The sequence below is a fragment of the Podarcis raffonei genome, chromosome 7 (genome assembly GCF_027172205.1).
Source record: "Podarcis raffonei isolate rPodRaf1 chromosome 7, rPodRaf1.pri, whole genome shotgun sequence".
Classification (NCBI taxonomy): Eukaryota; Metazoa; Chordata; class Lepidosauria; order Squamata; family Lacertidae; genus Podarcis; species Podarcis raffonei.
In genome coordinates this window covers 46,093,062-46,110,393 of record NC_070608.1, presented here as the reverse complement: position 1 = coordinate 46,110,393, position 17,332 = coordinate 46,093,062, and the positions used below count along the sequence as shown (strand labels likewise).

The window sequence follows — 17,332 nt, the reverse complement described above, 5'->3', positions numbered from 1 at the left end:
AGTTTTGAATGAATAAGAGTGCTGCACCATATTGGAATGGAGTGCAAAAGAAACACTGTTTGGATGAAACAAGAGGCATTTCAGACATTTAGTGCCTGTAATAATGTTCTGGGCTGCCCCTCAATGCTCCCACTTACAGTGGCCACACCTCCCAGCCTTGCATGATCCAAAAAGAGGGTTGCTTTCCTTATAAGCCCAGCTGATCACTACACTCTGCAGGAGTGGGCCTCCAGATGGTACCTGATCAGGAAGTCATTCAGCACAATACAGGAAGTGGCAACTGCCCTTTGGAATTCCCTCCTGCTAAATATTAGACAGGCATCGTCTCTGCTTGTCCTTTTGGTGCCTACTGAGGGCCTTCCTTTTTCAACAAGCCTTTAAGTTCAGATCATTCCCAGTCTGCACCTGTATTGGAATTGCTTCTTAAATGTTTTTGTGTTTGTAGATGCTTTGGTTGTTTTATCACTTTGGTATGTTTTTCATGGGGGGCTGCTTTTGAGTGGGAAGGCAGGATGTAAATTTAATAAATTAATGGTGATCCTAATCCCTGATCTGCAATGCTGAGGGAGTGGTGTGGAAGTGTCCCTCCTCTGGATACTGGTGCTGTGGAAGCCCCTGCTGTACCTGCAGAAGACTTGAGCTGATTTGCATGAACAATGTTCTTTCTAGTGGTAACCAGTAAAAGGCCCTGAAATGGGAGCCTTTCAGAAGCAAAGTGCGTCAGTCCAAGATCAGCCGGATTTTTAAGTCACCTCATTTTCTGAACAAGAGTTGAGGTCCCTCTGCTGCGCTAGCCTACAGCTGACACAGCAAAAATTTTAAAAGGGAGCAAAAACTCTCCACTTCCTTCTTCCCTGACAGGAAATACATTCATATATGGCGGTGATTCTGTTGCTTTGAGCAAACCCAGGTGAGAATTAGGATTGCTCTGTCTTTTCCTCCTTGCCTGATTGTGGGTTCCCCGTAACTGGAACACTTGCTCATTTCTGAGGCAATTAAAAGTGTTAAGGGATCACTGGACCTTACTGGGCAAATCACCTATTGTCAAGCTCCCGTTGCACATTTGTTTGGGTTTCTGTTTAAATTAGCGCAAGCTCTCATCTCTCTCTCTTCTTTGTTTCGTTTGTGCATTGTTTCAACCTAGCATCCATGTCCAGTTCTGGGCCCCCCAAGAAACGACACCGGGGATGGTCCCCTGGATCACCAGCTGCTCCTCCTCCTCCGCCGCCGCCGCCTCCTCCTCCTGGCTTAGTTGTGCCTGTTCCTGCCATTCGACCTCTTCCGAGATCAGGCAAGATCCTAAGATGTGCCTTTGTCCACACTAGATTTGTCTCACTTCTCTGCAACCAAAAGAACTAATAGCACTGTGACCCACCTGGCTTAAACCCATCACTAAGTGTTTTCAAATGCATTTACAAATACATTATTGAATTAGATGAGATAATTGGGTACCCCCAATGTCCAGCTGTATGTCAGCGTGCCCTCTTCTCCATGACGTGGAAAACTTTACTCCCAAATGTCAACACTTCATAATTGGCGAAGTTCAGTTGTCTTTTGCGTTCAGAGTAGACCCACTGAAATCCATGGACACAATTAACTTAGCTCCATAGTGCAGTAGTAAAACTTTGCAAAGCTAAGCAGGGTCCAGTATGGTTTTAAATTGGATGGGGGACTGTGTGTTGAGATTCCTGCGTTGCAGGGGTTTGGACTAGATAACCCTCAGCGTCCCTTCCAACTCTATGATTCCATGAATTTGTTAGTTGGATGTAGCCCATTACTTTAAAATTGCATTCCTCTCTGTGTAGTTACTACTTTACTGTGCTATCAATAAAGCTAAATGCATTTATAAGTCAAATACTCCATTTGAATCCAATGCAAAATTACATGCATATTTGCACACATCAGCTGTCTCATAGTCCTGCCTTCCAGTATTTTAATGCAGTCATTCACCCATCATCTGCCACTACTTATTACTAGTACTTGTGCATTCCCTGTCTTTTGAGTTTTTCTGATCTGTGGCATATTTAAAAATTATTAACCCTTATATGTACTCTGGACCACAGTCTGATTTAACAAGAGCATTTTTATAACAGAACGTTGCAGTCACATTCTGGATGGAAATATGGGTTTAAGTTCCATGCTTCTCTTCCTAAGGGGCAACGTACAAATCCATTCACAACTCAGCAGCTCCAAAAACCAGTATGCATGTGCATCTATGAAATGTGCTCCATGTGCCATTTTTTGCTGGTAATTTTAAAGTCTGAGTTTCTATAATGACACTTCTCTCTATTAGAATATTAAAATTCAGATTGCACATAATTGACATGTACGTAAAATTGCATATGTATTTTTCAAATCATGTATTGTGGTTTGGAAATATAGTGGGTGATCATCAGTGTTAGTTGTACTCCAAATGGATCCAGTGAAGTTAACCAACATAGCTAACTTAGGTCCATTAATTGCAATGGGTCTACTCTGAGTAGGACTTAGTTGAATATCATGCACCTTATGGGCACACATGGGATTTAAATTCTGCTATACAGAGAAAATGAGAAGGCTCAAGCCATTCCCTCATTTCTGTGGGATAACTTTGAAGTATGTTGATAATGGATAACACTAGTCCATACTAAGAGGGTATTAATTTTAAATAATCCATTTCCTGGTTGATTAAAAACCCTTGTATAAATCAAGGAAGATACCTGTAGCTTCAAAACAGCAACCTTGTTTTACCTTTGAGCAACTTCTAGATTACTGCAGATCATTAGGGAAGCCTTACAATTACATAAAATATAAGGATTATATCTAGTTCTTAAGATGCATTTGGGGTCTTCTTTTACTTTAAAAACCACTGTGGCTCCTTCCTGAGGAAAGCTTAATTTTAATGTTTGTGATTTCAGAATAATGTAAACCAATATTCAATTGGCAGACTGTGTTTAGTTCTCTAATCAGCATGTCATCAGTCATAGGTTAGCATGGACTCTCATCCTTTCTTTATGCTGACAGGTAGCCGTAAAAGGTGGCCCCAGTGAACAGCTCCTAGCCCAGCACCTGGCTTTGTAAGAAGATGCATATTCCTCTTTGGCCCCTTTAGTCCCCCCCTCACCCTTAGCTACAAACAATACACTAACTCCTTTTTTATATATATAGAAAACGGTCATTTGTTTTATGGGGTGGAGTTAAGGAAGGGTATTTGGTTCTTTATTTAAATTTGTTATAGCTGCTAGAGGAAACGCAGAAGTGTTTTGAATTTTATTGTGATTAATGATCAGTGGAAATGGGAGGGGTTTTCTTTCCCCTTAAATTGTTCGTAGGGCCAAATCACAGTATGAGTCTTTTAGTAATGGGAGTTTTCTTTCCCCTTCTGTATTTTATAGAGCCTCTTTTGTCAGTCCCAGTTCCTCAATCAATGTTAACTGGAATTTTACAGCCTCAGCCCATCCCTGCAGGGGAGACTGTAATAGTTCCTGAAAATCTGCTGAATAACTCAGGAGTCAGGCCAGTAATACTGATAGGTAAGCTCAGAATATGAAATAAAACCATCTGATGTTATGTTTTGGGGTTTTTTGTTTATTAAAAACACACACTTTTGAAATCTAAATATTGCAGTTATTCATCTGTGAAACACAGTAAGAATCCAGTTCACTCCTTTTTCTTGCTGGAAAGGAGCCAGACCATTTCCAAGGATTCCAAATGTGTCATCCCAGGGATGTTCTGTGTTAACTGAAGAATGTTTTATCATTTGAAACCCATTGCTGAAGCCTAACGTGAAAGAGGCTATCTGTGCGTCATATTTGGCTCTTGAGTGAGGAACTAAAGGAAATAAGCTATTTGTGTAGCCTGTGAGATAATTTATCCTTGACATCAGAACTGTGCTTTAATTAGCAGATAATTTAATAATTGAAAAGCAGCATTAAGCTGCAACGTAAGAATCAAAAGAGGAACTAACTTAAACCCAACTCTTACTTTTTGATGCTCTCAAACCTTAATTTGCTAAATGAAAAAATTGAAAACAACTAAATGAAAAAATTGATATTTTTTAAAAAGTGTACTTGTATAAAATACTCCAACTCCTTCTTATAGGATGTTGCCTAGTTAAATGTAGATGACTGCCATTAAGAGTTTAATACCTTTTACATTCATGCCATACATTTAAAGCATATGGCTTCCTACAAAGAATCCTTGGAACTGCAGTTTTTAAGGGTGCTGTAAATTGTAGTTATGCATAAGGTTAATTACGTTTCCCAGAATTCTTCAGTGGAAGCCATGTACTTTATACATTGTGCATGTGACCCTATTGGGCCCACTTTGTTGTATTATTTAATTTGGAAATGTCAACTGCAAAGTGTCTTCGGCTCACTCACATCCCTTCCTCCCCTCTTTACTTCAGGGGAAATGTAGTCCTTTTAAATGTGATTAGTTTAATGGCCCTGTTATCTTTCTGGTGGTGGTTTTTTCTTTCTTTTTTGCAGTTGTGAATTAGGTTGTTCAAAATTATGTCCAGGTTTCTCACTTGTTAAACTTCTTAAAAGTGTGTCCATGCCAACTGTTTTTTCTGGCATGCTGTTGCATGCATCCTGCATCACATTCCCACTGATATCCTTGATCAGAGCTCTGCTTCTGGGTTTTGCAAGCTAGAGAGGGAGCACCTCATTATAACTGATTTTCCCCTGGCAGTATGCCTGAGCAAACATTGCTTGGTCATTGCCCAAGCAAACGTCTCCCATGAAGTGGCGGGAGCTCTTCCAAGGCTAGGGTCCTTGGTTGCAAGCAGAACCTGGCTGGCAGCTTCTGTGTTTAGTCAGTTTCATTGCTAAATTGGGTGAGGGTGAAGATAAAAATTTCCTCTAGTTACTTATTTTCTTTTAAGAGCCAAGTGGACAAACCAGTTGCTTGCTTCTTGCCTGTGGGGTTTCACTTTGACACATCAAATGGCAGACATGGGCAACCCCTGTTAGGCTGGAACACTTATTGGCAAGACATTGATGTTGACTTGGCCCTGTAGAGTGCAAAGAGAACTATAGAAACTTGCCAACACTGGAAGAGGTTATAAGTAAGCACCTGAGGGCTGTCAAAACTTTGCCTAAAACTTGCCATTCCAGCTTTCAGCTGAGCAATGCGGTGTTTTCCTTGAGCAAAATAGTCACAACAGGAATAAAGGAATAAAGGCGTACCCTATGTCAAAAATTATGGCCATTAAAGAACCAAAGAAGCACACTCTGCACCAAGAAATATTCTGAAAAAGAATTAGGTGTGGCATAGGAGTATAGGAAATTGTCTCACAGTGGGTCACATCTCTACATCAAATCATTAGTACATCTAGCTCAGTGTTGAATCTATCTGGGAATGCTGGGGATCAAATCTGGGATCTTGTACAGACAAATCATGGGTTCTACCACTGAGCTTGAGGCCTTCTGGGTGTGTTGTGACCCTGCAGACTGAGCTCTACTGTTAGCATGGGAAGTTTATGGAGCTAGGATTCCAGGCTTGGGCATAGAAATAGTAACCAACAGAACAGTACCAATACTGCTGTTACAATATTTTAACTCATGTTTTTAAATGAGGCAGGGACGCGGGTGGCGCTGTGGTCTAAACCACTGGGCCTCTTGGGCTTGCTGATCAGAAGGTTGGTGGTTCAAATCCCCGCGACGGAGTGAGCTCCCATTGCTCGGTCCCAGCTCCTCCCAACCTAGCAGTTCGAAAGCACGCCAAAAAGTGCAAGTAGATAAATAGGTACCTCTCTGGCGGGAAGGTAAGTGGCGTTTCCGTGCACTGCTCTGGTTCGCCAGAAGCGGCTTAGTCATGCTGGCCACATGACCCGGAAAAACGGTCTGTGGACAAACGCCAGCTCCCTCGGCCTGTAAAGTGAGATGAGCGCTGCAACCCCAGAGTCGTCTGCGACTGGACTTAACTGTCAGGGGTCCTTTTCCTTTACCTTTTAAATGAGGCAAGCCTTCAGTTGTGTTGGGCCTGACCAGTTTCAGTAAGGCCGAGACTGGGGTCTTGTCATCTGGGCAGCCCAGAACCTCCAGACACACTGCCCAGGCTTGCTCCCCAAGGAGATCACTTTGGTTCTGCTAATGCCGTGATTTGACTTCGCCCCCAGAGGCGCATTCATTCCATTGCCTCTCATGACAGATGGATGCCAACATCTGAGTTCCCTTCCCTCATATTGCAGGGGTGGGAGACAGCTGCGAAAAAGTTAAACTGCACCTTCTCAAAGCTGCACTGAGGGGCTTCCTCACATATGCTGGCATATAAGGTGTAGTTTGTCCACTAGTTACATATATTCATTTTTTTCCATACTGCATTTTTGGCGACATTCCCACAACACTTCTGGAAGAATTAGGCACATGTTAAAAGGCTTAAAATGTGGTTTCAGAAGGACTGTCAAGCACATGGGCATAGTCAAGGATGGGCAGGGGGGCAGTTGCCCCCACAGATCAAGTAAAACAGTAGAAATACTTAACTAACTTGACCAATCACATCAGTTCTGCCCCCTCTATAACAAAAATCCTGGCCCTCCCTAACAAAAATACTGGCTACGCCTATGGTTAAGCACATTTTGTTTTGGGGCAAAATAATGATATGTGTCTCTCTTCCTGCGAGAAGTAGAGTGCTGTTGCTCTACTGGGTGTACCATGACATCTGATTGCCCAGTGGGGGGGGGGGGAGAGTGGATTAAATAGGCCTTTGGCTTATTCAGTAGGACACTGCATTCATTGTGCATATTCTAAGGGCTAAACTTCATATTACATTAGCTACATAGCTCCGCCTTTAAGTACAGCAATTTGTTTTTTACAAATTGCTAGCATGGGGCCCTTGATCTGAATTGGGACCTTCACATGCAGGGTAAGAGCCTTACTTCTTGCTGTAGACCCAATCCAAATCGGACTCTATGACTGAAATTTGCATTGGGGGGAGGGAACCCAGTCACCTTGATGGAAGCGCACTCCCCCCCCCCATGCTAACCACAGACGTAAAAAGCCCCTAACTCCCACACTGGCAAGTTGTGTTTAAAAAAACCCCAAAACCTCCCACACTTTATGGCTTATCTTACTTTAAAAAATGTGGAGTTTGGCCCTGAGATGCAAGGATTCAAAGACTTTTCTCACCAAGTTTAAAGCCTCTTCACCACATTGGAGGGATCCAGAGGGCCACTAGGCCATCATCCCTTCTTTTATTAGTTATAATAATATCGCTTTGAATAAATTTCCGTTATTGCAAAATTGTTTTGAAACAACTTGATTAGAGTTTTTGTCTTTGTTTTTTTTTTTTTTTAAGGTTATGGCACTTTACCTTATTTCTATGGGAATGTTGGAGATATTGTAGTAAGCCCCTTGCTAGTGAATTGCTACAAGATGCCTCAGCTGGAAAGCAAAGATTTGGAACTTTTTGGTTTGACTGGGAGTCAGTTACTAAGTGTGGAAAACATGATTATTTTAACAATACAGTATCTTGTCCGACTAGGTAAGTCATTACAAGTGTCTGTGTGTGTGTGTGTGTAACAAATCACTGTTTTTGCTAGTGATAAACCTTCTGCTACTTGTTTTTGTATGTTAAAAGACTTCTATGCTCAGTGCTCCAAAAAGTAAATTTAAAATTGCTGGATCTTTAGAAGTTGGTCACTCTGCTACCCTTTTCAGAGTACCTCCCTTTTTTATCCTGCTATTAAAATCTCACATTTGCTTTGGTTAAACCTTCAGTTACAGCAAATCCTTTTCATTCAGAAAGGCTTATAGCTGTAGTTTGTAGCTATTGTTTTAGGAACAGCAAACAACCATTTATGTGAAAGCAACACCTATTGTTTAAATAGTAAGCAACGCACAATTAACTATGGGAAGATTAAGAATCTTCTCTATCTCCTGCCATTCCTATGTAGTCACATAGGGATTTTGGAGAGAGGGAAGGTAGGAAAACAGGATGGACTAAGACAAGCACATGCTTCTCCTGTGTCAGTGCAACTTACTGTCCTTATGAAATGTTCAGAATTTGTAAGGTAAGAATCCAATACAGCTGCTTACTACCATATTGCCCCAAATATAAGCCACACTTTCCCCCCAAATTCCGATTGTGAAAAGTTAAAGTGCGGCTTATATTTGGAACCTTGCGGTATTGCTGCTGAAACAGATGCCCAGGAGAACCATTGTGGGTGCGTGACAATGGCGTGCTGTCCCCCCTCCCCACAAGACTCCCAAGCCTCCCTGAGCTGTCAAAACAAAAGGGGAAGGGGGGGAGGCTGCCAGCAAAGCACTGTGGCTCCCCCCCCCCACAAGCAGCCCGAGAACTCCCAAGCCTTCCCTGAGGTGTCAAGGAAGGGGGGAGGCTACCAGCAAAGCAGCACAGCCCCCCCCCCGAAGGAGCACATGACTTGGGACATGCCTGCCCTGATGGATCACCTCTGTCAGACAGGGGGAGTACAACTCTATTAATCCTTCTGCTTTCAATGCTATCAACCCTAATACCTTACTGGACCTCAGTGCTGTAAGAAGCTAATGAGCCAAACAACCCCTACATGAAGCACACTTGTATGAGTTTTGCCCAGTTCCACATGGAGGCTGTAATGGCTGTAATGTATGACTGTCAAGCATGAGGCAAGTCTCCTGACAGACAAACAGATCGGCTGAGGAAAGTGTGTCTTTCCCTCTTACATCTCTTGCTTTTCTTTTGAGTGAATGTTGAATGAGATGAAAAGAGAATGTGGTTGCCTCCTCCATCCTTCAGCGCATCAGCAACAAAAATGTGAGCACTACAGAATCCCACTTCTGATTAGTGCTAATGCTTTAGGCCTGTGGAACAGTTGCTTGCTTCCCTCACGATCTCCAACTGCCTTGTCTCTGGTGCCTAAAATAACATTGTCATAGAGTTGACAAAATTGAAGGAAGTGAAAGGCCTTCTGCTCTAACCATCCACCAAGCAATTCTGCACTCATTAGAGGTCGTTATCACCCCTTGCAACCCAAACTGCTTTGTGCCACCTGCTTAAAGGGGCTTGCATAAAAAGGTCCTTTTGAAACTGTTGCAATCAAAGCCAAGCTACAGGTTGCAGGAGAGAAGTCTGCATATTTCCCCCCACTGAGGTAATAATCTGTGCCAGCCACTTTTTGCCTTTAATTTTATTGTATCCATGTTCTTTAAAAAACAAAACAAAACTGGAGATGTTTGCTGTGGCCAACTTTGTGCTTTGAGTCCTGTGCTTTTAGATATCTCAGCACACTTCCCTAGTAATTGAATGAGACAGTCTGATGGAAGTGTGGGATGTATGATTACTAGAGCAGTCAGGTACAACATTTTTCTGTTGCCTAGAAAGGACACACAGGGGAATGTGGCTCCAGAGAGGGAGGACTTACTGATATACCTGCTCTGGAGCTTCTTACCTCTGTGTGTGACCAGGTAGATGGACGTGACCCAAGCTGACCAGATAAAAGGGCTGGCCCAGCAACCATCTCTCTCTTGGACTCTCTCACTCTCTCTCCTGGCTCTTAGCCAGCGCATAGCTCAATCTTCACAAGCAGGAAGTCTGAGATGTAACTCAGACTTCTTTTCACTGTAACCACAAGATAAAGCCTGCCTTCAGCTTACTGCTGTGAACTGAATGTGAGTAAAACTTTATTCTTACTTTTAAAGATGACTGTGTTGTGTTATTATTGTTTTAAGATGGAAATAAAAGGGGAAACTCACCAGGAACAATCTAGACAGGACAAGCCAGACTGGATTGCTTAATTAAAGGATTCTAACGAATAATCAACTTGCTTCCAATAAGTTGCAAAGGGAATGTGCTCTGCTGTTTCCTCACTAGCGTGAGTGAGGAGGGATAATATCAAAACAATATATCCTCTCCTCCTACCACAGGAAGAGACTTTTTGATTACCTATTTTGATCATTTAATTTATCAAAAATTACAGGTCCTGATAAAATACCACTCAGGGAAGAATTTGAACAGATCGTACTGAAAGCTATGCAAGAGTTTACTGTGAGAGAGCAGTCCCAACAAACGAGTGCTCAGGGCATCTTGTTGCCAGCTCAACTCCCGTGGCTTGCCAGGCTAATTGCCAGCGTCTCCCAGGAAATGGTGCATGTAGTGGTTACTCAGAATTCCCTGGCCGAAGGTATTTCAGAAACACTGCGATCTCTCAGTGAAATGAAACACCAACAAAGGCTGCCAGATTATGTTGTTGCCATCTGCGCATCAAAGACCAGAGGGAACGAATTCTGTGTGGTAGTTTTAGGTGGGTACCTTTCCCCCATAAAACAATATAGATACAACTTTGGTAAGGTGATGCCTTGTTAACAACCGGATTTCACTGGCAAAACGGAATGCAGGTGTTTCTTGGAGATCTCTTGAAGAGTGAAGACACAGGCACAATGTTAACATGGATAAACATGCACTGTTTGGCTTATTTATTCATTGATAGTATTTCTACCCAGCATTCTCAATTTCAGTATCCCTTTTGTTAGTGTGTATCTCTTTAATCTTTGGAATTGGGGTGTTTCTCACCCTTGGGTTGTAACCACTTCCATTTTGAGCCAGATAAGTTTGTCTTTAATTCATTTGCGGTATATATTGATTTGTGCACAGCCACCCAAAAACGGTATTAGTGAAGTCATCAGCATGTTGCACCTCTCAGGTGGGCGCCATTGCCATTATAAGAGAACAAGGGAGGTGTTAATGGTGAGTTTTGGCACCTCTTTTTCTAGAAAAATAGAGAAGGTACCAGCACATTTTGCCCCATAACCTTGTTTCTAGGAGGGCTAGAGACTTGCCTTTTTAAAAAATGAAAGCTGAGAGACTGGGGTATCTATGAAAATCTTTGTGGGTATCGTGGCAGCAACCACTGGAATACAGTATCATTTTCCAGAACTTGGGAACATCCTACAGAATAGCCTTTAAATATTATAAGATTGGGCACCTTTTTTAGGAATGATACTTGCTTGGAAATTATGTAACACAATTTTAAAATCTATTTAAAATGTTGATGAAAATCAGAGGTGCTTTTTGAAAACAAAACAAAACAAAATCTAAACCAAAACTGGTTATAGAGTTTCAGCTCAGCTCTGATAATAGGTTAAGGTTATTTATTTATTTCCTTGCATAATACTGAATGCCAGGCAAATATCTTCCATAAATGTCTTGTTTAAGAGAAATTCCAGTTTGAGAGAGATTAATTTGTACCCTTAAAAAAAGCCCACCTTTTTAATGCAGACAATTTTGTCTGACATTACGGTTATATACATAGTTATTCTTTTGTGTTTACTTGGCTTCTCTGCTCTTTATGAGCAAGTTATTCCTCTGTGTGACTTCTTTTAACAAGAAGAGCACTCACAGGATTCAGGGGCCAGCCTGACCTTGAGGAACAGCAGGCAAATGATGTGCTGAATTGATGTGAAAATGCACTCTCTTGTTGCTCCTTCTACTCAATGCTCCCTTCCCCTCTCAGTGGAGGGAAGCACTTGCTCACATAATACTAAATTTGTGACGGGATATTGTGCTGTTATCTCTGGAACTTAAAATGCTGTTTTTGGCAGATATGCAGCCTTTTTCACATGGCATTAAATGCACCTTTGAACCTCCCTTACACTAAATATGTGCATGTATGATTGCTGTTAATGTAGGAGTGAACTAATTTTTTAATTGACTGCATATTCCAGCCCTTGTTGTTATATTTGCATTCCAGACGTGGATATTCAGAAATGCACTTTTCTAATACTAATGTGAGTGCTCTTAACACTTGCAGTCTAATTCTTGCATGTACACATTCCAGCAATATTGGGAAAGTACACCCTATGTGCCTTTTTTTCTTTTTTCTTCTCTGTTTTAAAGACTCTGTGTTTTAGGGCTTGCAGAAGGGGTGGAATACCATGTCTGATTTTCAGGGCTTCTGTCCTCCTCAGCACTCTCATGCCAATCAAATTATTCCCACCCACTTCTGCAGACATTTCTATGGCTCCAACTCCAGAAATACAAATATTTCCTGAAATATACTCAGAGTCCTGAAGTGATTTCATGCTCTTTATTGCAGCTTGTAAAACAGTGATTGAATTTCCCCACAAACCTCAGGCTTTTATATACATTATTTACACAATGAGTCCCGTCTGATTGGCTGATTCTGCTTCCCTCCTGGAGCCTGATTGGTCTTCTCCTGCAAGCCAATCAGTTGTTGCATTCTAGGATCCTACCTGCCTATTGTTCTAGGAGCCAAGCTTAGTACATAACATTTCCAAAGCACAAAAAAGTACAAAGAAGAAGATCTGAATAAGTTGAGAGTAGTTGTGGGACTGAGACCACCATTTGCACATCAGGAAATATTTCTTACTAATGAGATTTTTTCTGTTTCAAAATATGAACTACCATTAGGTATGACGGATACCTGTTAAAAACAACATTTGCGTATCAGCTCCTGCCATTGAATAATAGAGTTGGAGGAGACCACAAGGGTCATCTAGTCCAGCACTCTGCAATGCAGGAATCTTTTCCCCAGGATGAGACTCAAACCCATGACCGTGAGATTAAGACTCTCATGCTGTACTGACTGAGCTACCCAGGCCACTTATTGTGTAGTAAAATGATGTACAACTGTTTTTATTCTTATGTACAGGGGCTTTTTAAATGCTTGGATAGAAGTTCAGACAGATGCACAAGGATCTAAATACATGAAGGGGAGTCATTGAAGGTCATGCATTTGGGGTTCTAGGCTAAAACGTTCTAGGCTAAAACTGCTTATAGATCATTAAGACTGGAGCTGTGACACACAATGTTCTTTATGAAGGCAGTACCATTGTATCAAACAACATCCTGTGATTCTTCCCTTTCTGTTCTCTAGGTCAGTATCAGTCTAGAGCTCTAGCAGAGAGTATGCTTACTACCAGTGAGTTTCTAAAGGAAATCAGTTATGAGCTCATTACGGGAAAAGTTAGTTATCTGGCGTCACATTTCAAAAACACATCTTTAGGTGAGTGAATTAAAATTCCTGTTGTTACTTCTTTGATTTAAAGATCTGTCCATTTCTCTCTCTCATATAAGATAATAATAGTAGAGTTTTTGAGATCTCTTGAGTCAGGAAAGCTCAACGTTTAGTATAGGAGGTAGATGTATAATATAGGAGGCCAACATACAAGGAAGCGAGCAGATAATATTATTCCCCATCCTCAGCTTAAAAGCATCTCTTGCCTCCTAATGCTTGTTTTATGAAGTGAGGGCTCCCCCTCCTGTTTCATTTAACATTAATCATTGGCATTCACTGCCGCTTTCTAGACTGGAGCAACCACAACATTAGAGGGGTTGAGTTTCGTTTGTTTACCACATTTCTACATCATATGTCCCCAAGGCAAATTTTAAAGCAATTAGAGCCATTTTAAGGCAATTTGAAAATTTAACATTATAAAATGGTTTAGTGGGGGTGGAGAAGCCAACATTAAAAGCATACTTCCAGGGAAATCCCAAGTGGCTGGAAGAAAAAAAACGCTTTCACTTTGTTTCAAAATGAGTCCAAGGAAGAACATATAGAAGATCTCTCCAGGAAATATGTTCTACAGCTCAGGAGCCACAAACAAAAATAATTGCTCTTAGTGGAAGTAAGTCCCAGTCCTTGGAAATAAGGCATTTGGAGCAGAGCCTCATTGGCAGTTCTTAAAAATGCTAAATTGTGGGCTTCATATGGGAAACTAAATTTCCTGAGATAGCTGAGGCCCCAAGCCATGTTGGGTTTAACTGAGCAAAATCAGCACTTTGAATGGTGATTGGAAATAAACTGGTAGCAAATGGAAATTTTTCAGAGCTAGCGTGAGAAGTTCTCAATAGCTCACACCTATTAACAAATGGGCATCGGTTGAAGTTTCTGGACAGTTTTCAAAGAATGCCCTGTATAGAGTCTGGTCTCCAAGGCCAATACCCAGGTCTCTCTCTTCTAGCACAACCGTCAATCAACCAAAGCTTATAAAAGGCATTCTGTGTCATGGAAGCAAACTGAGACACTTTAGAGCGATGTCAAGCCCAATAGTTTGCTTAATTTGTTTTGTTTGATTTAAAAATATTTAACATTTTCAGAGCAACTCACAGTTTATAAGTAAAACCAATAGAAAAATCAGCAGCTACAAACAAGAACAACTAAAAGCCTAGAAAGAAACAGCACTGAAACAAGTTAAAAGTCCTATACAAATAAAAGAAACCGATTCATTTCAGGATTTCTAAAAATACCCTTTCTCCTGTTGTCACTTGCCTCAGTTCCAGAGGTGGGCAGTCCTTGGAGATGGGCTCTTGAAGTTGATCTCAGCATTTCAGCAGGTTCATGTGGGAACAGACATCTTTAGAGAAGTGTAGAGAAGATTCTTTTCCTTAGTGGAGAGAATGAGCCAGTCTACCGCAAGGACTTCACCAGCTAGCCATTCTCTCAAGTCCTCCACTGTAAATAGCTTTCTCTTGTCTTGACTGAACCATCATTCAGCCCATTAGTGAAAAGGGGAAATAGAATTTAGCATAATCTGCATTTTTGTGATGCCTCCATCTGGATGAACTCTCCCAGTGGTTTTGTTGGGATTTTAAAAAGCATAGAATATAAGCTTGAACCTAGTGGAAATATGTAGGGTATAACTCAGAGTGGGAGCAGTCTTCTCAGCACTAATTCTGGAACCTGCTTGTGAAGAAGAAACAGAACCATCACAAAGCAATTCCATCAATTCCATTGCAAATGTTACTTATTATATGACCTAACCACTGATGTTAAAAGAGCAGATTGGACAGCTCTGGTTGCCTTTTAACCTTTTTGTTAATCTTCATTTGTTCAGCAGTATTTGGATGGGGAAATGCTGGATAGGTGTTCAATAGTGGCATGGTGTTTCCTTACACCGTTTCTTGGAAAGATTTCATAGGGATGTGGTATACCTTTTAATCTACCTTATTCTAAAAGAAAGTTCTTTACTAGGCGATGAACTGGACAAGTTGTTAGAGACAATACAACAGAGACGAGGAGATAACGTCGTAATCCCATTCAATGGGGATGTCAATGAATGTGTTTCATCTCAAGAAGCAGCTGCCATGGTTTCCACCCAAGAATTAGGTAAGGGCTTCCTTATGAAAAACAAAACACTTTATGTGGAAACCAAATGTTAGCCTTCACCTGGGAATTGGAGAATATAAAAGATTGCTCTATTAAGATTCTATCCTGCTCTCATTACACTGGCCCAGACTATGAAGCCACAGAAAACATGGTATTTGCTCGGCATAGAAATATTGCCACCGCATCCTAATTCTGGGGGGGAAAACCAAGGAGAAGTGGTGTCAGTAGTTCCACAGTTGTAGTATCTTCTACCAGGTTTATACTGAATTTGCGAATAGTTGGCTGGCTGCACTAATGTGCAGGGTGGGGTGTGTGTGTGTGTGTGTGTGTGTGTGTGTACCTGTGGAGGACAAGGAATGGGCTCAATAATGCTGAGAGGGTCCAGACAACTACCAGGTCTTCTGCCCATTATTGGGGCCCTAGCGAGTAAAGCTAACAACTATTTTCTGTTAACTGTAAGCTCTTTCGAAGAATCACCAAAAAATGAAATAAACCAAGTATGACAAATAAATTCATAGCAGGCTGCTGATAACAAAATGCTATAACAGTAACCACCTATTGTAATCTTAGAAAGGTGTTTCCAGTGTGGTATGAATGAAGCGAGAAGGGTGTTAAAAAAGTTTCCTGTGTGGTTTGGGTCCAGGGAGGGTATTTAAAAAGTGATTCAGAATGTGTTACAGCCCACATCTACTGCAGTTTTATGCGTTAGCAACCAAAACAGCTACAAACACTTGAATGAAGCTGCTTTTTAAAAAAGTCGCAGTCACTATGTAATATTACTAATTTTTTAATATTTATTCATCTACTGTTTCTGGATTAAAAAGTGCTGGGTCACAAGGTCTATATTGCTACACTTGTCCCAACACAGAAATGGAATTTCTCCTTCCAGAAAATTTAAAAAATGATTTGTGTAATTAGCCTACTGCTTATCTACCAGGCATGAGGAACCATCCGCTTGTGGGTCCCAGTTTGACCTTGTGGGTCCCAGTTTGACCTGCAAGGCCTTTTCATGTACACCAACCCCACCTGTCATGTATCTGATATCATATGTGAGGCTGTCAGTGCACAATTAGGAGCCTTAAGGTGCACTCCAGAGTGTTCAATGGCAAGGCAGATTTGCTGTCCCACCTGATCAGCTGAGAGCTTGCTTGAGTCAGCTCTGCTATCAGTTTCCCCATAGGGAATTTCATAGTGTAGCAAAATTCACAAAAAAGGGAGCTTAAAGTCAGCACTTACTGACTTATGGGTGGTGACTTCAAGCCATGCTTGACTCAACATGGATTTTCCTTTGAGTCACCTGATGTCCTGGCAGTGCCAGGTGACTGACACGCCCACTTGTCAAAGTGGTCTACTGAGTGCGGCAGAACCCAGGATCTGGCCTGCCTGCCAGATCCAAATCACTACTGCTGGTCTACACACTTCACCTGAGACTAAGTTCCATTCAGCTCTCTTCCATGTACTGACCAGGCCTGTTTAGCTTCAGAAACAGAAAATAATTAATGGGCATCTCTGGACTATTTTCTGGCACCCAGAAGCTAAATTATAGTTCTTTTTTCTCCTAGATTTGGACACTGAAACATTCCAAATTTATCAACCACAACTCACAATTGCCAGAAAGCTCTTGTCACAGGTATGCGCCATTGCAGACAGTGGCAACCAAAGCCTGGATCTCGGTCACTTCAGCAAAGTAGATTTCATTGTTGTAGTCCCTCGTTCAGAGGTGCTGGTCCAACAGACCATTCAACGGATTCGACAATCAGGTAAAAGAAAGCAAGGGAAAAAGCAGCATATTGAATCCAACAAAGCGTTTTATATATGTCTGGACTGAATTCATAATGAAACCAAAATACAAAAGATCATGATGTAATCTGTAGCTGTATTCCTGTGAATTCTGCATCAAAGAGAAGATTATGCCCATTTCTTATATATCTTACGCAAATCAGGCATCTCGATAAGCATTTCCTTATTGTTTCATAATTCTGTTTCACCTGATCACTCACTGGCTGGAACATGGATTCTTATGGAACTGATATAGTGCCCCAATGGAAACTTTGCCTGTCTCTTTGCTTCTGCTTTTGGGATTTAAGATTTCGTCTTCATTGTTAGCCTTTTAGGTTCCTGAATTTTGTGCACAGTATAATTTCTGACATTCATAGTTTTACAAAATACACACAGTGACATTGGACAAATCTGGCACCGAAATGTAGCCTAGGGCATTTGACAGAAGTTACACATATTTAATATATAGATAATATTGTTAGTGAAGAAAGTTTGTTCTGAAGC

At 41.3% G+C, this 17,332-nt stretch overlaps 1 protein-coding gene across 1 annotated transcript in view; it reads left to right on the top strand.

Moving 5' to 3' along the window:
• The window catches only part of GREB1L (GREB1 like retinoic acid receptor coactivator), a 158,256-nt gene that overhangs the window by 109,772 nt on the left and 31,152 nt on the right, over positions 1-17,332 (top strand). Inside the window, exons 11-17 of the mRNA XM_053396415.1 lie at positions 1,145-1,291; positions 3,375-3,512; positions 7,282-7,467; positions 9,902-10,225; positions 12,818-12,946; positions 14,915-15,049; positions 16,612-16,809. Of these exons, the coding sequence (XP_053252390.1) occupies positions 1,145-1,291; positions 3,375-3,512; positions 7,282-7,467; positions 9,902-10,225; positions 12,818-12,946; positions 14,915-15,049; positions 16,612-16,809 (1,257 nt within the window). The remainder of the gene's footprint in view (positions 1-1,144; positions 1,292-3,374; positions 3,513-7,281; positions 7,468-9,901; positions 10,226-12,817; positions 12,947-14,914; positions 15,050-16,611; positions 16,810-17,332) is intronic.